General features: G+C 49.5%; 1 protein-coding gene across 2 annotated transcripts in view; it reads right to left on the reverse strand.

The window, feature by feature from the left end:
• Positions 1-24,577, reverse strand: part of LOC122380653 (homeobox protein PKNOX2-like) — a 60,722-nt gene that overhangs the window by 19,430 nt on the left and 16,715 nt on the right. The window contains exon 2 of one of the 2 annotated variants that reach the window (XM_043364002.1): positions 2,428-2,691. In XM_043364002.1, the coding sequence (XP_043219937.1) occupies positions 2,428-2,585 (158 nt within the window). In that variant the 5' untranslated portion in view covers positions 2,586-2,691. Of the gene's footprint in view, positions 1-2,427; positions 2,797-24,577 lie in introns of those variants that run through there. The other variant, XM_043364001.1, reaches the window with a different exon arrangement.

Genomic DNA, 24,577 nt, shown 5'->3' on the forward strand with positions numbered 1-24,577 from the left:
CAATAACTAGGATCAATTATCACATTGATACACAGCATGGCAGAAACTTACATGGCCCGAAGAGGAGACGGCAGACGGCACAACACACTCAACAGACTCGTCCGCATCCCGCAAGCGGCAGCGGTACAATGCGACAGGGGGACGCGCGGTCTCCCCTCTTGCCGGAGGCGAGGATCAGACCGCCCGCTGCCGCCCGTACAGTCTTTAAAACGGTCAGCGGTCGCTAAATTCCAGTCAGTACGGTCTCTGAAAGAGCACAGCGCATACACTGTGGCACCGGTGACACTAAGGCCATACGATATGCATACTGTCTGGCACTTGGTTGAGATACCAATAGGAACTTTTTATCAGAGCGTGGACAGCGTGGGATGGTCACTTAGGTGACCACCCCAGCTAATTAATAATTCTGAGTTAAGATAGCCAAATTGTTATCCCTGGCTCACAATCACCGGTTTTGGCACTCGCAATATCGAGAAATGCCATAAATCTAAATATTTAATTTCAAAGTTGCAGCACATAATTTGGCGAGGCAGTGCCCCCGGCCATAGAGTTGTGGGGGCAAGCTGCTCCCACTGCCCCCCTCTCGCCTCCCGGTTCCCGCGCCTATGATGATAACGAACGCTGCTTTGGTCCGTCACAAAGTTTTTACATGCCGTATATGTCATATGGTTAAGAAATTAACGGATACGGAGCTCGGAATAATACTAGGGATGATTCAATCACTCCATAATGATTGACGTACTGGCTGCATCGGCTATCCTGAAGGATTAAGCGACACTAGCAATTTCCTTGCGGAATACTGAGCGATCCTTAAGGATACCAAACATCGTCCTAAAATCCTTACGGATCGGCGAATGCATCCTTAAGGATTCAAGAGGGTCCGTAGAATCCTTAAGGATTTCATATCTGATCCATATGGGTCCTTATGGATCCTTAAGGATTGTGGGGATTCTGGCGAAATCCTAAGGACTTTTTCACTAGGGATATAACCCGCGCATGACTGGGGGGGGGGGGCTCTGCAGAGCCCACCTCCGTTTTTCTGCAATATATTCTAAACCACTAGACCTATTGACACGAAACTTGTAGCACAAGGTCTACATTTTTACCGTGGTCATTTTCAGGTCAGGTCAAAGATGACATCACAGGGGTCAAAAAGTCAAAATGGCGGCGCTATATATGAGGAGGTTTTCTTGAATAACTTTCGAAGAAGCGAAGCTAGAAACAAACAAATGTCCGCATCGAATCATATATGTTTTGACCTCGAAAGGTCAAGGTCAAAGGTGGACCTCAGGTCACGTGACCTCAAGGTCATCATGCATATCGTTTGATGCACCTCGACGAGCTGAGCGCAATGAGACTATCCGTGTGGCTGTATCTCGTTCCTGTAAGGAGAAATAACAAAAAAAAATTGGTGACCTTTGATGAGGTCACATGACCTTACAGTTCCTCAATAGCAAAACAGGCCTCAAGGTAGTCAAGGTTGCTCGTATCTGAAGTCATTTATGGTATGTTAGGCCATTCCGATGCGTTTTAGTGGAAAAACAGAGAGTTGATTTTTCCCCCGTTAACTTATATTGGGAGGTCAAGAAATTGACCTGACATCGATACCCAAATTCCGAGAAAAACAACTCGTAGCTACTAACGGCCTCATTACATCCTGTGACTTTCAAGGGCCTCCGTCATCTACTGTAGCTCTGACACGGTGACAAAGTTGCAAAAAAGTGGTTTGAGGTTGGGTCATTCGAAGTGACCTGGTGACCTGACCTTGAAAGGTAGGAGATTTAAATTTGCACACTATATGTAAAATTGATAAGAGAGTAGTCCTGCCAACTTTCGCGGCGCTACGCGTCACAGTTTTTCCGCTATTCACGAAAAACCTCAGGGGGAGGGGCGTTTAACCACCCCCCCCCCCCCCTCGTCGGTTAGCGTTTTAAGCTCTTTTGCTTCCTAAAGAAAATAGGGGCTGCGGCATAACATCAGTAAGTGTTGAGCAATGAGCAGCGTAGCAGCACGAAGCCCGTAGGTGCTGCCGTGGCGCATAGCTCCGCCGTCTAAGACGACACAGTCAGGTGTCAGAAGACTGATACGAAGGAATAAGCGCGCTGTACACAATGTCATCACTCATCAGCGGAAAGCGTTGACGTGCTATCGTATGCGCGTTATAAACTGCTGACAAAAAAAAAGTTGGGAAGTGGTCACTGAGTGCAGCAGCCATTCAGACTGAAAAGCACAGCATGCTAGTACCTATACTTTGTGCATATTGCGAGTGCATTTACTTATCAGTCCGCGGGCACCAGGTAGTGAATCACATCTATAACGGGGGTGGGAAGCAGTGAATCAGTACGTTACCAGTAAATTCCTGGGGCGGACGCAGTGTCCAGTGACTCGGTAGTCAGTCGGGCTGGGACGCCGCGGCTCGGTACTCACTCGTAGACGGCCCTTTTGTCGTTGTCGAACTGGGCGCGGTCGGCGATCGGCGGGTGGCCGGCCGACAGGTGGTGCAGCTCGGTGGCCGACTCGGCCGGCTCGTCACTGGGGGAGCCGTGTGGACTTCCCCCGCGGCCCGGCGAGCTCGGAGAGCTCATCTGCAGCCGGCCCTCCGCCCTCCGCCGTCCGTCCTCCTCCCTCCGCCGCCGGCCGGCTGTCGTCACCGCGCGCCTCGTACCGCAGTCTCAGAGCGCCCTCGCCGCACTGCGGGAGAACAAGGGGAGAGTGGGGCAAACGGTCACCTTAAAGGGACTATCCCACCTTCTAAAATGTTGTTAAAACCAGTTAAATTGTGCCCGACTTTATAGATTGGATGACCAGGAACACGGTTCTGGCATTTATTTTTCATTAAACATCTTAGGTTTCCCATATTCCAAACACAAACTTTCAAATATGTGACGTCACAGCCCAAAATTACCTCCTTCCCCAGGCCACATTACTGTCATAAAGCTGATTCTTTTTACTCTGTAGGCACCACAACAAAGTTCAGACCAAGTTTTAACCCGCGCACCGACGGGGGTCTGCGCCAACTTCGCACCGACGGGGGGGGGGCGGATGACCGCCCCCCCTGAGATCTCGAGAACAAAGCGAGATAGCGACAAGCGGTAAACGGCATCGGATACGCACGGACAAGGTCTACAATTTTTACTAAAGTCATTTTCAGGTCAGGTCAAAGATGACGTCACAGGGGTCGAAAAAGTCAAAATGGCGGCGCTAGATATGGAGAGAGTTTTTCTCGAATAACTTTCGAATTAGTCAAGATAGGAACAAACTAAGGGCATCATCGTGATCCTCTCGCCAATCCGCATCGAATGATACATATGTTGACCTCGAAAGGTCAAGGTCAAAGGTTGACCTCAGGTCACGTGACCTCGAGGTCATCATGTATATCATTCGATGCGTCTTGACGAGCTGAACACAATGAACCCATCCGCGCGGCTGTACCTTGTTCCTGTACGGAGTTATTGGCAAAAAACCGCTGGTGACCTTTGATGACGTCACATGACCTTACAGCTGCCCAACAGCAAAACAGACCTCAAGGTAGTGAAGGTTGATCGTATATGAAGTCATGTATGGTATATGGGGCCATTCCGACCCGTTTTAGTGGTAAAAACAGGGAGTTGATTTTTCCCCCATTGACTTATAATGGGGAGGTCGCGAAATTGACCTGACCTTAGGTCACCGACATCAAAATTCCGAGATATACAAATTGTAGCTACTAATGACCTTATAACATCCTGCGACTTTCAAAGGCCTCCGACATCTACTGCAGCTCTGGCACGGTGACAAAGTTGCAAAAAAGTGACTTGAGGTTGGGTCATTCAAAGTGACCTGGTGACCTGACCTTAAAAGTTAGGAGGTTCAAACTTTCACACCATGTGTAAAATTGATGAGAGAATAGTCGTACAAAATTTCGCGGCGCTACGCGCCGCGGTTTTCCCGCTATCCGCGAAAAACCTCAGGGGGGGCGGATATCCGCCCCCCCCCGTTGGTGCGCGGGTTAAGCGATTTTTCAACGAACAAACCCATTTAAATCAGAATGACTAAACGAGGTGACGTCACACTAACGGTCGCTCCATGTTGAAGATAGGGCCTTGCGCAAGGCCCATTTTCAAATGAAGGGAACGAATTCTTCAACACCAAGAGGCCGCGGGGGTTGCAACCTAGATAGATAGTGGTTTCTGAACCTCGCCGCAAACTTGGCTATCTCAACTCAAACCCCATGTTAAAGGTGGGATAGTCCCTTTAACGCTTCTTGCGATGCTGACGCTTGATTTTTACTCTCGCCGGCGGAGGGGGGGCGAGTGCCCCCCCCCCCCGAAAGGGTTTTTTTTTCGCGATAGCTCCGAACACGCTGGCGATAGAGAGCTGAAACTTGGCATACCTGACCTTTGATTCAAGCCAGATCTTTTGACACCATTCGCATTTTCAGGTCAGGTCAGGTCACTGACCTATGACGTCATCAGTGAACCTCTGCACGGTCTTCAGATGTCACAACTTCGCAACGCCCTCACTGCCAGAGGAGCTTTCACAGGGAATTGAAACTTACAGGACCTGGTATCCATTAGGAGTCTCACAACTTTTATATCTCGGATTTTCCCTAAAGGTCATATGAAGTCAGCTCATTTTCGTGACCTCACCATTATAAGTCAATGGGAAAAATGAAAACTGCTATTCTAGTGCCGGGAACGATCTCCAATTATCTCAAGCACACAGAATAGTGATTTGATGCACTCCTTGCAAGGTCAGATGCGTCACTTTTGCAATGTTGACCTTGCGTGGCGTCATTTATGACGTCATTAGGGACATATTAGTTTTTCGTCAATAACTCCCGATCAAATTGAGCTAGCGAGACGGGAAAGCCACCAGTGGACTCAGGCAGACCTGCCGAATCGAATGATATACGACACCAGTAAAACGCCTTTTGGCCGAAGAACGAGCGAGCGAGATAGTGAGCCCTGCACGTGCGGAAAGGCGAGAGGGTACTTCCAACGGGCTTGCGCAAAGCACCCTTCTAACCGGTCGCTACCGGTGTACCAAATTTGAACGCAATCGGCCCAGCCGTTCCTGAGATCTGGAAGCGGCATTCTGCACGTGCGCACGTGCAAACGGGGTCCAAACTGACTTTTGCACGGCACCCTACTAACTGGTCCCCAACCGTGTACCAAATTTGAGCGCAATCGGCCCAGCCGTTCTCGAGATCTGGAAGCGCCCCCCGCACGTGCGCACGTGCAATAGCACCTTAACTGCAACACATGGGAATACATTGCCTGGTGGGTGCCTACCTGCATGCCAAAGTTTCAGCGAAATCGCCCCAGTAATTACCGAGTTATTAAAATGGGAACAAATTTGACACCTCTCATTGTTGTATTTTGCACGTGCACTGGGGGTGACCCACATGCATCGGGAGTATCCTATTTTTGGTAGAAGGGATGCTGCTACCCTACAAAAATTACCGCAAGTCAATCGCCCAACCGGCTGCTGAGATATGAGCCTCTCAAAATCACTACTTTTGCAAAACAGCTTGAACACCCTTGACTTTTCACGTGGCACGTGCCACGACGGTCACTGAGGTGTATCAAAAGTAGTCAATTACGGGGTAGAAGGGATGGGGCTACCCAGCAAAAAAGACCGCAGGCCAATCGGTCCAGCGGTTGCTGAGATATAAGCCTCTCAAAAGCGTTACAGGCCGGGCCGGGCCGGGCCGGGCCGGGCCGGGCCGGGCCGGGCCGGGCCGGGCCGGGCCGCTCATACTGAGATTTTTCCGTTATATTGAAAAGACTCCAGTGGCGTATCCAGGGGGGAGGCCAAGAGGCCATGGCCTCCCCCTTTGGGATCAGACATACAAGTAGGCCCTTTGGGTCACTTGAGTGCAGTGACGTACCCAAGGGGAACCACAGGGGCCCCTGAGGTCCAAGGATAACTCAGGGCCCAGGGGATCAGCGTGACGAAGGCGTTCTGGGTCTCCCTGCCTTTATTCCAGTAATAGACAGAACGTCTTTTACTCGGAAGAAAAACTAATATCAAAGAGCGATATCTATCACAGTGACGAACACAGAGGGCCCCTAACTACCTGAGAGCCCCTGGTTACCTGAGGGGCCCCTTGGTTACCTGAGGGTCCCCCTGGTCATCTGAGGAGCCCCTGGTTATCTGAAGAACCCCTAGTTACCTGAGGGGCCCCTGGTTATCTGAGGGGCCCCTGGTTGTCCGAAAGGTTCCTGGTTGTCTAAGGGACCCCCTGGCTACCCGAGGGGCCCCTGGTCACCTGAGGGGCCCCTGGTTATCTGAGGGCCCCTGGTTACCTGAGGGCCCTGGTCACGGGATCCCTGTTTACCTGAGGGGCCCCTGGTTACCCGAGGGACCCCTGGTTATCTGAAGGACTCCTGGTAAAAGACCCCTGGTTACGAGGGCCCCTGGTTACCTGAGGGGCCCCTGGTTACCCGAGGGCCTCCGATTACCTGAGGGACCTCTGGTTATCTGAGGGACCCGTAGTTACCCAAGGGGCCCCTGATCCCCTGGATGGCCCCTGGCCAGTCATCTGAAGAAGCCCTGGTCACCTGAGGGGCTCATGCTTACCCGGGGAGTACCTGGTTATCTGAAGGGCCTCTGCAGTCACATGAAGGCCCATAGTTGCCCGAGGAGCCCCTGGTATAACCGGCTCCTGATTATCAGAGGGTCCCCTGGTCACGGTAACCTGGTGGGCCCCTGATCAATTAAAAGCCCCTGCAGTCACCTGAGAGGCCCCTGATCACTTGGATTTAATGGCATAGCCAGGAAGAGAGGGGACACGTGTCGGTTATATGGTTTAGGGTCCCCTCGGGCCCAAAGGGGCCCTACGGTGCCAATTGACATCAGAGGGTCCGCGCTGGCCACGCTTCAACTGGAAAGGAGTGAAAGGACACCACGGGGCTTTTGAGAACACGTCATGGGCTCTTATGTAACCACACTTATCTCCAGAAGGGCCAGTGTGGGACCCTCATGTTCAGTGTGGGGCTGTCTATGTCCAGCTTGGGGTCTTCTAAACCCAGCGGCGTGGGGCCTTCTGAAGTCAGATTGAGGTCCACTGGCCGCTGAGACCAGCTTGGGGCCCTCTGAAGACAATGTGGAGCAATCTGAGGCCAGTGTGAGGCCCTCTGTGACCAGCGTGAACCCTCTGAGGCCAGCGTGGGACCAGCTGTCATAAGACTTCAGACGCTGGTGCTGGGCCCTAAGAAGCCAGCACGGGGCCTTCATAGGCTGGCGTCGGGCCATTAGAGGCCACTTCGAGGGCCTCGGCAGCCATACTTCAGATCTTATGCATGTTTGAGCCCCCTGAGGTAGGAGTGGCCCTTAGAAGCCGGCGCGGAACCCTCAGAGGGCAGCATGGGCTTCTAGGGACCGGCGTGGGTTCGAGAGCGGCATAGGGCCATCAGACTGACTCAAAGGCTCCCAAGAGCCAGCGTGAGGCTCTGGAAGGTCAGCAATAGCATGGGTCTCCTGAGGCCATTATAGGGCCAGCTGAAGCTAGAGTCGTTTACTCTGTTGCCGAACAGGGGCTTTCAGAGGCCAGAATGAGCCTTCAGAGTTTTTAGATTGCCAAGTGTGCCTAAAAGGGCTCCCTCACATGGCGAAAGTGGCAAAGAACCGCACCTGTGCGTGGGATAAGTATGCTATCACTGGGGCCCCTAAGGTAAGGGTGGGGCCCCTTGAGCAGGTTTGGCCTCCCCCTTTTCAAGATCCTGGATACGCCACTGAAAGACTCGCTTCGCTCGCTGCGCTCGCTCGCTCGTAATAACCTCCTCCGTCCAATTTCGTGACCTGGGGGCGCTGACCTGAGCGTGACCCGAGGTCAACACCCTAAATTGACCTCATCCAAACAAAAGGTATAACATGCAAACAAAAGGTCAAACCAGGTTCAGTGTGTCTCTTCGTAGCTATCAGCTAGGGTTGCACTAATTGCTTATATGCCTGTTTTGTCTTATTATCAGAGAGAAAAATCGATTAAAACACTGGAATAAATTCATAAAATGAAGATATGTACTGTTTAAGAGATTAGGTGCAGATTTGGTCAAATTAGGTGCACTCGCCGGATAGCCCGTCGTGAAAACGGCTTATACCACCAGATGGCCGTCGTGAAAACGGCTTATACCACCAGATGGCCGTCGTGAAAACGGCTTATACCACCAGATGGCCGTCGTGAAAACGGCTAATACCACCAGATGGCCGTCGTGAAAACGGCTTATACCACCAGATGGCCGTCGTGAAAACGGCTTATACCACCAGATGGCCGTCGTGAAAACGGCTTATACCACCAGATGGCCGTCGTGAAAACGGCTTATACCACCAGATGGCCGTCGTGAAAACGGCTTATACCACCAGATGGCCGTCGTGAAAACGGCTTTACCACCAGGTGGCCGTCGTGAAAACAGCTAATACCCCAGATGGCCGTCGTGAAAACGGCTTATATACCACCAGATGGCCGTCGTGAAAACGGCTTATACCACCAGATGGCCGTCGTGAAAACGGCTTATACCACCAGATGGCGGTCGTGAAAACGGCTTATACCACCATGGATGGCCGTCGTGAAAACAACTAACACCAATGGCGACAGAGTTCCGAGACTAGTGGTTGCGGAATGATACTATCTGTGTGAAATGGTGCGGCGATAACTTGGCACGTCATAACGCTTGAAATAAACTGGTAAACTAAAATATACATCATTCCAAGCACCAATAATTATCAACCGTGCGCAGGTCATCAGTTACACTTAACCTTACGACAAAAGCGTAGATCGTTAACACGAAGCGAAGGGTCAGTTTAAGGCCAGCATCACGGAGGCAAATCACACTGGCGCATGTTCCACTGCTCCGCCCGCGGCCATTACCATTCCGTTCCCGCCATTTGCGTTGTGCTGGCACATTACAGCGGCAGTTACAGCGTCCGGCCGGCCGGCGGACCAGCGGACCGGCGGACCGGCGCCGGGCGCGGCGCCACGGCCGGGGCTCGACGGACCGGGCCGACTGGCCGGCAGCACGGACCGACGCACTGATGGACCGATTGACGGGCGGACCAACAGCGGACCGGGCCAGCTGGCCGCCAGGACGGACCGACAGACCAACGGCAGGCCAGGCGGTCGTTTATCATGTGTAATTCTTTATGAATTTGTGTTAAGGCCGCCCCACACTGGACCTCGCATGCGGGTTGCGAGTTTTTGGGTTTTCGGGTTTCTTCAAAATCAAATAATACAATCTGAGTTGAGTGACCCACACTACCATCTAACAAGCGAGTCTGCATGTTTTTAGCTTGCAAGCCACCTTGCATCGCATTCCAAAGGTTGATTTTGAGTCAACTTTCGATTTTCCTCGCTGCGAGGTCTGCGAGTTCTGCGAGGTTTGCGGGTTTTTCGTTGGAGTCGACTTTGGGTTCGTTGAGCTGGTATTGTGACTATATGTAATTTTCTGAAGGTGTACCGGCTTCACTGCATTCGTGAAGTTACCATAAGGGTACCGTCTAATCACTCTATGAATTAGTATTATGCCCGCAAACTCGAAACCCGCAAACTCGCAACCCGCATGCGAGGTCCAGTGTGGGGCGGCATTTAGATGTGCATGGAATATCGGCCGTAAATAAAGAGTGAACTTCGGCTCTCTTCAGGTTAAAGGTAGTGTGCCACCTTTGAAAGATTTCCCATTTTATTTTTCCTAGGATAAGAAGCTTCTGTTTTTACCTAATATCGCAAAGAAAATCAAAAATGGGCCTGGAATAGTGCCTTTTTCGCCTAAAAGTTTATCGGTTTTTCGATAGTAAAATAGTACTCAGCTTTCGTTGAAATTAAATAAAAACTCAGCATATATCGGACGTTTCGTGTTCGGTTTAACACTTCATCGGCGATACTGGCGCGGCAATTCATTTTCGTAGACATACATACATGTTTTTTTACCTAATTATCACTTTCATTTTCCTACCAAACCTCCACTCCGCATAAATTTCTGTTAACTACTCCTAGGCTGGAAAAATACAGACATACACCATTGAACACATTGAATACAAACATACACTGCAATAACTCATTTTCTCGTGTTTCTGGGGACTTCTAGCGCGTTTTCTTGTTGAGTCCCCCTGTGACCGTTAGATGGTGCGTACCCAACAGCTCAATCCACCTTTGTTCCCTCTGTCTCCTGTACATAGTCCAGTTTTTCCAAACCTTTTCGAGCCCTACGAAACTTGCATCTTTGATGCTATGTCCATCCCCGTTAAAATGGGCGGCTACCTCCATTTCGGTCCTTTTACATCTAATGGTAGACAAGTGATTTTGCGCCCTGACGTACAGTGTCCCCCCGGTCTCCCCAACATATACTACACATTCACATACCCCGCAGATAATCCCATAAACTACATTCCTTGACCTACACCCAATAGTTTTATCATACGTACACTCTTCATTCTTGCTTGGTCCGGTTAACTTCTCTGTCTGGTTGTACATAACTCGGCACACGCAGCAGTTTTTCTTACAGTCCCCCCGTGGGTCTTGGTTTCCCCGCCCTAAGTCCCTTGTCTTTTTATGAACTAGCGTGTCTCTCAGGTTGGTCCCTCTTTTGTATGATGCGAAAAAACCGTCTTTGAATGTGTCCCGCAGCGATTCAGATCGCATGAGAATTGCTTTCTTTTCCTTCAGTATCTTGGATATATTGGGTAAATGACTCGAAAAAGTAACGACCAAAGGGGTGCCTGTTTTTTGTCCCCTCCCTTCCTTTTTCCTCAGCAAATTGTCTCGGGACGTTTTCTCGGCCCGCCTGATACCTTTTCTAATTTGGTCCTCTGGGTAACCCCTCCGTTTGAGATTGTCTGCTATATCGGCAGCCTGACGTTGATATGCACTGTCTGAGCTGCATATTCTTCTAGCCCTCATAGCCAGACCCGAAGGAATGCCACTTTTCGTGTGGATCGGATGGTCCGACGAGAAGTGAAGGTATGCCTTCGTGTCTGTAGGTTTTGTATAAACGTCTGTGCTCAAACTATCTCCTGTTACACTTACTCTAACATCTAAAAATTCTATGCTACTCTGCGTGTGACGAAGGTCGACTTTAATTTGCCTGTGTATATTGTTCGCTAACTCATGGAACTCTCTTACGCTTTCCTCTCCGTTCAACCAAACCCCAAATATGTCATCTATATACCGGAAATACAGGAAAGGCTTGATGTGTGAACGACGTAACAGTTCTGTCTCCCATTGCCCCAAATACGTGCAAGCATAGTTACGCCCTAGTTTCGACCCAATCGCTGTGCCATTGATCTGGATGTAGTGTTTTGACCCGCCAACGTTAAAGTTATTGTTATCTAAGACTAACTGAATCATGTCAAGCACATCTTGTGTAGGAATGCTAGGATTTTGACGTTCATTGAGAGCTATTCTACAAGCCTCTAACCCTTCGGCCCTGGGGACACTTGGGTATAGCTTACTTACATCCATGCAAAATAAAATCGGTTGACGGTCTGTGGCTGGCAGTTTTGTGTCCATTATTTTGTTTATGAAGTCAGTAGTATCACGAATAAAAGATGGTTGGTTTTCTACATAGGCATTCAGCTCCCGCTCCGCAAGCTCAGCTATCCGTTCAGTGGAATGGCCCCGCCCACTTATTATCACCCTCAAGGGTGCCCCATCTTTATGTAACTTTGGGTTTCCTTGTATGCTGCCAGGTTTCGGATTGTCAGGAATGAGGTACTTGTGAAGGTACCTACCTATGTATCCCTGCCTGAAGAGTCTGTCGGCCAAATCTTTGACTTTCTTGTGGACTTTTTTAGTCTGATCCCCCTCGGTAAGTTTGTACGTTGAGCTATCCTCCAGCTCGTTCTGCAACTTGGCCCAGTAATCCTCCGTGTTCAGAATAACAACCCCGGAACCCTTATCTGCTGGCCTGATCACAATGTTAACATCCATTAACAACTCCATGATCGCATTCTCCTCCCCTTTACTTAAATTGCTGTTTTTTCGTTTAGCCACTCCATCCAGGACGCTCCTCTTCACCTCCTCTATATATAAATCTAGCCAGGGATCCCTTCCCTTCTCAGGGGTCCACCGTGAATTTTTGAATCGTCTATCATAAAGGGGATCCGCCATGTTCTGTGCATTGCCTCTGGACTCTCCCTCCCTCCCGGCGCTGTTTTCACTGTTTTCTCTAGAGTCCTTTGCCCAATATTCCTTGAGTCTGACTAATCGTTCCCATTCCCCTAGTTCTGCAATAAGCCGAGTGACCTGCTGGGTACGCACCGGTACGAATCCTAGGCCTTTGCTAAGTAGCGATAGCTGTTCTGCCGACAGGGTTTTACTCGATAGGTTCGTTACTTTAACACTGTCTTTGTCTCTATCCGAACCTGTCTGCTTTCTACGTCTCGACTCGCTAGAGGAGACGGGATCTAGTGCAGGACCAGCACTGATCTGAACGGCTTCCCTCTCGGTAACGCACTGACCTAATGCACTCCGGCCGGTACTCGCATGAGCCCCATCACCCGCCCCACTAACGTCCTTTTCAGCTCCATTCCCGTCACTGTCCGGTCTGCTGTCCACCCCTGAGCTGACCCCACCCCTCCCATTCTGTTTATCGCCACCTGCCGCTGGCCCGATTTGTGTACCAGAAGTAGCGGCACTGTCATGTGTTGCCCCACTGGTACCCTGCACGTCACTTGGCATGCTGCCGGAATCATAGCATGCCGGGCGCCCCTTACGGAGCTCTGCTAGTTTTCCCTGTTTGATCCGTTGGAGTCGACCCCTTATTTTGCATCTGGTTTTTCGATATGTATAACAACTGTAGTGGGCTAACCTGCAAACAGGCGTCGGCAACAATCGCGAATGCGGCGCACATGTGACAATAAGCAAAGGTCATTATAGAGTTACGACGTACGGGAATGAGTTATCAGCTGTCTAATCGTAGACAACACAATGTCGAGCCTTAAACTGTAAGCCTGTATTGGTATTGTTTCTTTTATTTGGCTGTCGAACATTATTTATGGTTTGAAATATGATTTTATGTAAAATAATTGATATGAAAAAGCCGTCTCTTAAGTTATGACCCCATTTCACCACACGCAAGTGGCAGAAATGACAATGATCAGCTGACGCATTTTTCTTGGCCGAAGTCAGAGCGCGCGGCCCGACGCACCACCACCGCACCACAAAGTATGAGCAGAAGCCGCGCCCAAAGCCAGGGCCCCGGTAACGTGAGATAGCCGAGTCGGGGCAGCGTGCGCTGACCCAAGCCGGGGCCGCAGCTTTGGGCGCGGTCTACCGCATCCCCGCGGGCAGCCCCGGGCTATCACATGACACCGGGAGGACGCGCGGCCCCGGCTTGGGTCAGCGCACGCTGCCCCGACTCGGCTACCTCACGTTACCGGGGCCCTGGCTTTGGGCGCGGTCTACCGCACCACCTAACAGGCGTGTTCGAAACCGCAGGAGATGATGATGAACGGGTTTATCGAAACTTGATTGGATGAGCCTATCGGTAATAGCGATTTCAGTGTGTGCATTTATTGTTCATAGTGGTGTGAAATGTGGTTGGGGTACGACCAGGGCGTATTTTAACATGTTAACTGGGTCGGCAATTGCCGACCCAGTCACGGAGAATGCCGACCCAGTGACAGCCGTTTGCCGACCCAGTTGCCGCCCCCTCTAGGATGCAGCACTCACATGCAGGCTAGGTGCCGTCATTCATAGTGAGGCTGCTGCCCTCCGAAATGATAATGCCGCCTCTTAAAGTGAAGCAGCCGTCTATAGAAAGTGATGATCCCGCAACTCAATGTGACAGTGCCGCCCCTAAATCTGTTAGTAGCCCCTCTCAATGTAATGGTGCCGCCCTTCTAAGCATCTGTGGAGCCCCTCAATGTGATGATACCGCCCCTCAAGAAGATGATGCCGCCCCTTTCAGTATCGGTGGCGCCCCTCAATGTGATGATACCGCCCCTCAAGAAGATGATGCCGCCCCTTTCAGTATCGGTGGTGCCCCTCAATGTGATGGTGCCGCCCTCAAAGTGCCGGTCGCGCCCCTGATTGTGATGGTGCTGCCCGCAAACGAGTCGGTGGCGCCCCTCAAAATGATGCTGCCGCCCCTTAAAGTGCTGGCGCCGCCCCTTATAGTGTCAGTGACGCCCTTCGAAGTGTCAGAGGAACCAACCAATATAATGGTGCCGCCCCTCTAGGTTTCCACATAGCCCCTCATTGTGATGGAGCCGCCCCTCAAGCAGATGATGCCGCCCCTCAAGAAGATGATGCCGCCCCTGAATGTGATGGTGCTGCCCGCCAATGAGTCGGTGGCGCCCCTCAAAATGATGCTGCTGCCCCTTAAAGTGTTAGTGCCGCCCCTTATAGTGTCAGTGACGCTCTTCGAAGTGTCAGAGGAACCCACCAATATAATGGTGCCGCCCCTCTAGGTATCCACATAGCCCCTCATTGTGATGGAGCTGCCCCTCAAGCAGATGATGCCGCCCCTTTCAGTATCGGTGGCGCCCCTCAATGTGATGGTGCCTCCCTCAAAGTGCCAGTGGTGCCCCTAAATGTGATGGTGTCTCCTGTCAACGAGTCGATGGCGCCCCTCAAAATGATGCTGCCGCCCCTAAAAGTGCTGGTGCCGCCCCTTACAGTGTCAGTGGCGCCCTTCAAAGTTTTGGTGGAACTCATCAATACAATGTTGCCGCCCTCTAACTTTCTGTAACGCCCCTCCATATACATAATGGTGCCGCTTCTCAAACCAACCGTGGCGCCCCTCAAAGTGATGGTGCCGCCCCTTACAGTGTCGGTGGTGTCTCCTCAAAAGTCAAGGTGCCGCCTCTTAAAGAAATGCTGGTGTCCCTCGAAGTGTCGGAGGCGCTCCTCAATGTCATGGTGCCGCCCCTCAAACCTTCCGTAACGCCCCTCCACGTCATGGTGCCGCCCCCCCCCCCCCATGTGCTCACTGCGCCCTTAAATGTGATAGTAACGCCGGTCAAAGTGCTCCTGGCAGTGTCGGTGGCGCCCGTTATAGTGTCGGTGGCGCCCCGAACAGTATCGGTGGTGCCCCTCAAAGTGATGATGTCATCCTCAAACAAACGGTGGCGCCCTTTGAAGTATCGGAGTCCCTAAATATCATACCTATTGCCGCCCATTAACGATCTGTAGCGCCCCTCCATATGATGGAGCCGCCCCTTAAAGTATCCGCGGCTGTCCTTAAAGTTACAGTGCCGCCCCTTACAATGTGGGTGGCGTCCTCAAAATAAAAGTGATGTTGCCGCCCCCCCCCCCCCCGAGTAATGTTGGCGTCTCTTCTTATCGGAGTATGTGGGTGGCGTCTCTAAATATCGGAGGCGCTCCTCATTGTCATTTTGCCCCACATCACTGCTCACATGGCGCCCTTCAATGTAATGGTGCCACCCGTCAACGCTCAAAGAGATAATTGCGCTCCTCACAGTGTCTGTGGTGCCCCTCAAAGTGGTTTAGGTCTTCACAAAAATTAATTTAAAATTTTACCTGAGGTCAAGTTCATGACCTCACCAGAAATAAAACATATTGGCCGTTTTCACGACGGAATAGCAGGCATCTATTTAATCCCCATTTGATCCTTTGGTTCCTCAGGAATTTTAGTAGTTCTTTTTAGTAGGTTCCCCAGCTTTCGAATGAATGGTGCGTTAGTTTGCTATTTTTCTATTAACCCTATTAGTGGCAGGGGGGGGGGTTGTTTTTATCCACCCCTCAGGTTTTTCGGGAATATCTCCGAAACCGCTGAAGCTACGATGCTGAAATTTTTTGACTTTTCCTAAAACTAAATTGGGCACATTCCCTGAAAATTTCAAGTTCATAACTTTACCAGGGGCGGCTCCAGAGCACTGGGAATTGGGGGGTCCTATTCGTGAAGCGAGTCATTTGGGCGGAGATCACGATGCTGCACCAGTTTTACGAACAGTGAATGAAAGGTATCATGTGATAACATATACAAAGTTATTGTGCATCCTCTTTTGACACGTTTTTGCTATAATAGGCGGATCCAGGCGTCCAAAAAGGGGGGTTATTTTTTACCTCCCAACATAGGTGCCCTGACACCGCCTATGCATGACCAATACAATTTTAGTCGTTCTCTCATAAGAAAATTGTAACATAACAAGACCATTGCCACCCTTTTTAGAAACAGTACCAACAAAAACCTTATTTACTATACTTTTTGTGTACCCCCAATCTCAATGATCTGTATCCGCCTATGATTTTTGAAAATGCATATTTTTAGGATCCATGTGAATTCCTGGTTCATTCTCTATCGATCGGCAAAAGTTGCGTTAAGATTAGTTCAGAAACCTGGCCGTGATAAACAGTCTAAAATGTATCTGCAATTTGCCCTTTTTTACCCCCCTCTACCCCCCTATTGACATTTTTTAATTTTATTTTTTTTAGAAATGTAGATCTCGTTGAGCCAAATCGAATGCTGTTTGAATTTTGAAAATTGGCCCGTTAGATCTCGAGATATCAAGGGGGGGTCGTAAACAGCCCCCCCCCCCTGCCACTAATATGGGGTAGCCAGGAGCCTGCCACTAATAGGGTTAAATATCACATCGATTTACTTTATCTAAGGATTTATCACTAATATCAATATAAAGCGTAAGCACAATTATAAAATTATGAAATTATTAAATACTAGTACAATAGTTAAAAAAAGATACTGAGTTGCCAGGCTACAAAGAATATATTCATTTATGGCGCACGACAGACATTTAGAAAGCAGCGCCCTGTTTTATTGCACGCTGCTAGCCGCTTCCATTGGGTTTTGCAGGCCGACGTCATTGGTCGTTACACGTATGATGTCACGCGACTTGTGGCCTGTCACGGCTCTTTAATGATCTCCACTAAATGAATGCAACAATGGCCTTTTAAGTTGATCTCTGTGGCCATCTGTCTATGGAGCGACCAATATGAAAGTTGGGTGAATTTACCGGGGTTACATGACTATGAGCAAGCAAATGTGTATCAGGAATGGATTTAGGTGGAGAATTGCGCTGGACCATGAGTGCTCGAACGCTCCCAATTCCACGCCGGTTTGGCTTTGGAGCCGAGACAGACGATGCGGGTCAAGGTCACCGCTGGGGTAACGGTGGATTGGCTGCGCCCGAGCACCCGTAACGCGGCACAATTCTCCATCTATGGATTTTCCTATTCGCTCAGCATTGTGATAGGCGTTCGTAATAGCATTTACTCTGCTCATGTACCTATCCCCGGTTATTTAAAAGAAGTTTTTGTGGGGGAATATCACGGCTTTAGGTACTCGGTGGCCCTATTCACGACTTTCAAAGAATGCTCCGATAACTAAACACCGCACAGACCTACTGCATTAGTGAATCTGACAGAAGGTCTGTGGAATTACATCCCCCCTCACCACACCCCTAAAAACTCATCCAGTGTCCAAAACCACTTTTATCGACTCGCCAAAAAAAAACAACAAAAAAACACACACACATACACACACAAAGCATGGGGCATGTCAGCTCTCAGTTCATTTATCATTGTCTTTACCATGGTTCAATTGCATTGCGCGATTTAAAGCACGTGAGTGCCTATATAGTATATATGTAGAAAATAATATCTACAGCAAAACATCCAAAATTACAAAGGCTACAATGCTTAAAAAGTAGGTTCATCAAGGAAGCCCATTTTTACTTGCGTTGTGTTGCCAACCATGCGATTCCAACGCGGGCTATTCGCAACGTCTGTTAAGGCACGTTAACAACTGACAAGCCGCCACCGCTGCCACTTATTCATAGATGGTTGATATCGCAGCTTGGGCGTCAGCAGCACGGCCCACAACGCGTCGGCGCCAGCGCACGCAGCTGCTGGCACTCGGCAGCCGGTGTTGCGACTTAACGGCCGGCCGGCTCCATGAAGGAGAAGCTCTTGGTGAAGCTTTGTGATCGCCTCATAGCCGCCTTGGATGTCATCTTTCTTGGCAGATCCATCCGTTCAGATGGTACGGTGCAGTCTGGATAAAGGACGAAGTCCAACGCCGCTAACCCCGCGACCGCCACCCCACAACGTGGCCGCAGACCGAACGGGCGTGAGGGCCGTAAGGGCCACCCGCCATCCGGTAGGTGGCTGAGCAGTCGGGCGCAGCGGCGCCTGGGCGGCGGCCGCGCTGAGATGAAGTCCCAAACCGCCATGTCGCCATCACCGCCATCACCATTGCTGCAGCTGTTCCCAACCGCCTCAATCGCCGCCGTTTTGCCAGCAGTCGCGCCGCGGAATGGCAGAAGCTCCAGAGTAGCCTCCAGCGCCCCTCTCCGCACGTGTGCAGGTGCACTGCGGCCGCCGGGTCCGACGTCCAGGCAGAACATGATATTTCCATGCTGCTCCGACGGTGGGCTGGTCTTGTTTGGGCGTTCCTCCACTGTGACGTCGGTCACGCCTGCCCCGGCCAGGGCGCAGAGGCCGACGTGTCACCATCCGGTTGCGGTCCTCAGTCGGGTCGCAACGTGTACCTCTTCCGCAGCGTGGAGCGCGCTCCCGCTGGGCAGCGATACAGCCAAAAGTAGCATGCGGGCGGCCAGCGCTGCGCCGGACAGCGGACCCATGCCGGGGGTATGCCGGTCTCGGCCATTAGCGGGGTCGTCGGGGCCGAGGCTGTACATACAGCTGGTGACCGCGTGAGCCGCCAATCGAAGCTCACGGCTTATAAGCTCGACGCGGGCATCACACGCCGTCCCGATGGGAGCTCCACGACGCCGCCGCGAACTCCAGCGCGGCTCGCAGCGCGAAGACCAGTACGGACGGCCGGGGCAAACGGCGTGCGGGAGTCGCAGGCGACGTTCTGCGGACAGAAAGGGTTGGGCATAAGCTGGTCGGCAGGACACTCTTGAGCCGAGCCTTTGATGTAATTACAGATGATCCAGAAGCATGCACAAAAATTCATGACACACTATTCTCATTTATGTATTTGCTACATATGATATGATATACCAGCTCATGATCAGTGACGCATTCTGGGCAATATGTTCTAAAGTGAAGTAACTGAAGTTACAGCTTAAAAGCTTAAAAAAAACAGCTTAAAAAAAACACACACACACATTCGATAGCTTATGAGAATAACATGCCTTGTGTGCTTAATGCAGGAAAATATTTTTTCACTTTTTTAGAAACAGCAAAAGAGTTGTCAACAAGCCATGTCAACTATCTAAACAATTTTTATGGAAACTGCTCTAGCTAGCTTAAAGTTCCACAACGTTTCCGGAGCACCGTACCCAAACTCAGTTCATGTTACAAGAAAAAACAGTAATGTGCCTCCTAATTTTAAATGAAATATAGGTATGAGTAATTTGATTTGGAAAGCAACAAATTTCCGCACATCATTTTAGCAAAATTACTATTTTCTTCAGCCATCAGGTTACACAAAACTATAGTAAACTTTATGGTCTAGTTTACACAAAACCAAAGCCCCGATTTTAACAAATGTAGATTAAATTTAAACAATTTTAAAAAATGTATCGTGGAGAAAATGAAAAGTGTAGATTTGTAAAGCCGGGATATTTCACGGATTAGGCACTTAAAGAAATATCTTCACCTTTCTTTGAGCCACCAGCCTTCACCCAAGTTTTACACGAATGTAGTGAAGCAGACAATGTGGCAACTCAAAATTGTGATGGTTTGAGATAATTATGACGGTAAAAGAAAAAGCAACACAAGGTTCCTTACCCTCGTTTTTTTCACATGGGTTCAGATGAGGCTTCAACTGTTGCCGACCTGAGGAGCTATAGGGACTTGAGCTTTCCAAAACTCAATTTCTAAGGGCACTGAGCAGTGTTTGGCTTTCACACGAATGCGATAGTAAGTTATATGAAGTTGACAAAGCAAGCAAAGCAAAGCATGATGCCCCGCGCGTCCGCCCGCGACCACGCCCCGCGTCCGACTCCCGACCGCCGCGTGACCCGAGGCGCCCGGCGGTCACGTGACCTACCGGCCGGGACTGCAAACGGCCTTCACCACCATTCTTGTATGACGTCATATCCTACTGAGGTGCTGATTGGTCGGAATTAGATACCTGAAGGTAATTATCTGCCGTAGTTATTTTTGTTTCATTGTTTTGCGTGTTTTCTTATATGAAATGTAATTAAAAAATTTGCCATATTTTAATCACCATTAAAACATAACTGAATAGGTATGAAAGAGAACTCGATATATACTTTCCTTGTTTTTAAGAATTCCGGAATTAGATACCCGAGGGAGCAAAGAGGGAGCAAGTTGCCACGCTGATTTGATACCTCATAGTCGAAAGGTGGGCTACTAGAACCGAAAATTGCTGTGTTTGTAAATACCTAAATAAGTGATTTGAGGGCAAAGAATGCCCGGATTTAAACTTCTAAAATTATTTTGAACATAAAATATTTCAGTTTGAGGGATGTTAAGGCCTCAAAGAGTAGGTACTTTTTAGGTATCAAATAAGTTCCTCTGCGAAAGTTCCGTCGTGAAAACGGCTATTGCATACCAGTCGATCCGTATCGTCAAGCTTCAAACATTCACGGTGTTTTATGGCTCTATCTACATAGAACGGTGGTCGGCAGGTCGCACGAGTGGTGCCCACTTTATAGGCGCTGGACGGGGCCATTACCCCCACTTGTCATACCCCATTGCTTACACAGCAAGGGTCGCTGATAATCGGCCATATCCTTTGACGCCTCTATTTTTCTGCATATACAGGGTGTCCGGAAAGTCCTGGCGCTTCTTTTGGACGCCGTCTAAAGCGCGCTGTGATTATTGGACATTCAGCCAATCACCAGACATGACCCCTCGTTGACCGCTCAGCTAGGGGTCGTGTAAATATGACCCTGGAATCGTGCTCAGTGATGGGTAAATGGGTAAAGATGCGCCTTATCGCTGAATGCCTGCGCGCGGCGGCCGGGTGCGCCTTGAACGAGGCGCGAGTTGCAGCGCAATGCGGCGTTTTTCGATGAATGGTTTAGCAGGTAAAGGTTTATTCCGACTCGGGAATTCCTTAGAAAATATCCTCAGGCTGGTACGACCGCGGTATGTCAAAACTGCCGAGAACGGAGCAGCATTTCAGCGTGGCAATCGAAGAAAGTGCGGGGGTCTGATGAACAAAAATGTCCCATCATCTTCGTCAATGTCGAATAAATGAATAACAGGCTGGTCCACGAGGGGTTCCTGGACAGCCACATCAACCCGAGGGTCAAGACGCCTTGCCCTAAGGGCCACTTCGCATTTCAACAGCACAGAGCGCCCTCCAACAACGCCACTGCCGTTCAAGCTAAACTGACAGAGGAGCTTGCCGGGCCAGATCACCGTGGCGAAATGAGATCAGGCCGCCTTATTCTCCTAACCTGACCCGCTCGACTAAGGCGTGCTACGCGTTTTGTAGAACAGGATCTAGGCCATTCATCACCCCAACCTGGAGTCGCTGAAGAATCACATCATGACAGCATGGGAGAGCCTGGAAATGCCCCACATCGTCAAAACCCACAGGCGCTTCCTCCCCTACGTCGAGGCCGTCGTCGGCGCCGACGATAGTTTCATTGAATGAGCAGTTAGCAGAAGGATGTGGCTTGGTGTCCCTGGTCATTGTTTTAATCCATTGATGAGTATCTATGAACCAATGGCATTTGTTTTAGAAAATGTTGAAAAGCGCCAGAACTTTCCGGACACCCTGTAAATAAAATGCAACACAATCAACTCTCTTTTTTATGGAGAGGGAGAGCGGGTGGAGTAAGGATAAGCTCATACATTTTTTATTTATTAGTTACTCGCGTAATGAACAGCGTATTGCAACGATACGTTCATCCCCCCCCCCCCCCAAGTAATGAATGTTATACCTACCTACTCAAACATTTTCGTGACCCCAGTGACATTTTCATTGAGTTTTTGAAATGTGAATGACCCTCACTCGGTAACTTTCTCTCCGGCTCGACCGGCGGACAAAAAGCAAGCGAAGACAATGCTCTACCAACTGAGCTACGGAACAGGCAAATGCTCACCATAGATACACCGACTGAACGATCCCTTTATAACTTCAGCGATTGATAAGACAAACAGTGTGTAACTGTATATATATAAAATGTAAGTCTCGAAATTGCGATATCTTTGACCAAAGGTAAGGACAATTTTGCGACCCTTCCATTAGGTATAAGGCAATGGGAGAAAATCAGGGCATGTGCCTCTTTTTATAGGTAGACAAATGTCAAAGTAACGAATTCAAACATCAGAAAACAATAAAAATGACACACCTAATCGGAAAATTGCCACCCACGACCCCTCGTTATGTCCTTGAGGTCATGTCAGGTCATGGAAGGCCTCCAGCAGTTTTTTTTTTCTCAATAACTTCTGATAGAGACATGCGACATGCCTGAGCGATGAAAACACCTTAGATGATTTCAGTTTGACGAAACAAATGGATTGATATGCAACATGACCTTTACCAGTCAGGTCATGACCTGGACCTGAGCTCTAATTTCCCTAATGACATTTGAATGTCAAAATATAGTTCATTCGACGCATCTCGACGAGAGGAGCACAGTACTGAAAAAACAATGTCATATTTTTCGTGAGTTTGCCTCCAGCAGACTCACAAAAAAACTGCCTCCAGCAGTTTTTTTCAATAACTTCTGATAGAGACATGCGACATGCCTGAGCGATGAAAACACCTTAGATGATTTTAGTTTGACGAAACAAATCGATTAATATGCTACATGACCTTTACCAGTCAGGTCATGACCTGGACCTGAGCTCTAATTTCCCAAATGACATTTGAATGTCAAAATATAGTTCATTCGACGCATCTCGACGAGAGGAGCACAGTACTGAAAAAACAATGTCATAATTTTCGTGAGTCAATAATTGCTACAGTAAATAGGTTCTTCATTAAAACAGTTCAGTAGAGGGGCGGAGGGGGGGCCATTGTCCACTCCAACCCTCCCCGGCCCGGCACGGGTTAAATCAAGTTGTGCTCTGGAGGTTAAGCCGTTGATGTTAACCCGCGCCCGGCTGGGGGTCCTGGATTTCCACGCCCTGCTGGGGGGGGTGTTTGAACACCCCCCCTTCTAACTCGGCTCCTGGGCCACGTAGCGATACGCGGAAGGCGGCGTTCGAAAGAGCGTCAAAAATAATGACGAAATCACTTCGGTCAATTTTTTGGTCAGGTCAAAGGTCAGGTCACCAGAGGTCATTGAAGGCAAAATTTCGCCGATTTCCAGGTCGAATGTCGACAATTTCCAAGAAGCCAACGCATAACTCGGGAACCAATAGAGCTACAGCGCCGCGGAAAAGCGCATTCGATAGCCCTATTACCGCCCTTTCTGAGTAATTCTCTCAGATTTGACCTAACGTCAACGGTTTTGCCTGCAGGGGGCAAAAACTGCAAAAATAGCCGATTTTTTCGGAAACAGTTTTTCTGCAATAACTTTTGACCCAAGCCTTGTACGAGCTTACTTTTACCGGCATCGTGTTCCTCTCGTCAAGACGCATCGAATGAACTATAACTTGACCTTGAAAGGTCAACTTGAAAATTTGACCTCAGGTCAAGGTCATGACCTGACCGGAAAGGGTCATGTTGCATATCAGTCGATCCGTATTGTCGAGCTGAACACATCTAAGGCGTTTTCATCGCTCTAGCATGCCTCTATCAAAAGTTATTTGCGAAAAACTGTTAGATACCATTCGTGACCTAAGATGACCTCAGGGCATAAACAGGGGTCACGGACACCATTTCCATGTTCAGTGTGTCTAAACTACTTGTAATTCAGTGTTTGGGAGTGTTTATAATGTCTTTCGTCCAAAAGCGGCGCATTTCAATTTTTTCCCATTGACTTATAATGGGGAGGTCGCAAAATTGACCTGACCTTAGGTCATCGATATCAAAATTCTGAGATATGCATTTTGTACATGCTATTGCTCTTAGCAATCGCTGAAAGTTTCAAAGCGATCGGTCACTCGGTGTAGCTATGACAGACATTGAAACGTTTTATGAGGTGAGGTCACTTCAAGTGACCTGGTGACCTGACCTTGAATGACCTTGGTCTGAAATTTTCACAACATGTGTAGAATTGATGTATGATAAGGTGTACCAAAAATGGCGGCGCGGAGCGCCGCCGTTTTTGAGATATTCGCGAAAAACCACAAGGGGGGTGTTCAAACACCCCCCCCCCCCCAGCAGGGCGCGGGTTAAGTCAAGTCTGAGAACTTTATAGGAACGTTGAAGAGCTATCGAATGCGTTTTTTTTTCGCGGTGCTGTAGTTCTGTTCTTCTCCGAGTTTTGCGCCAGTTTGTCAATACTCAAAAGATGTTGAAACAGACAACATTTCACCCACATTTCACCTTTGATGATCTCTGGTCACCTGATATTTGACTTGACCTAACCAAAGTACGGTTAACCAACTAACCCAAGTAGTTTTTGACACTCTGCCGAATACCGCTTACCGCGTGTCGCTCGTGGCCCAGTAGCCAAGTTATAGGGGTCGGGAGGGGGTTCAAACAACCTCAGCCCGGCGCCGGCTAAGGGAAAGCACTATCATTTTGGGGGCGCTGCAGATATGCTAAGGGACGACAGCATCATTTTGAGGCGCGCCGCCAACTTTTTTTTAGGGCACTTAAACCACTTTGAGGGG

Source organism: Amphibalanus amphitrite, unplaced genomic scaffold (genome assembly GCF_019059575.1).
Source record: "Amphibalanus amphitrite isolate SeventyFive unplaced genomic scaffold, NRLGWU_Aamphi_draft 000103F_arrow, whole genome shotgun sequence".
In the NCBI taxonomy this organism is placed as follows: Eukaryota; Metazoa; Arthropoda; class Thecostraca; order Balanomorpha; family Balanidae; genus Amphibalanus; species Amphibalanus amphitrite.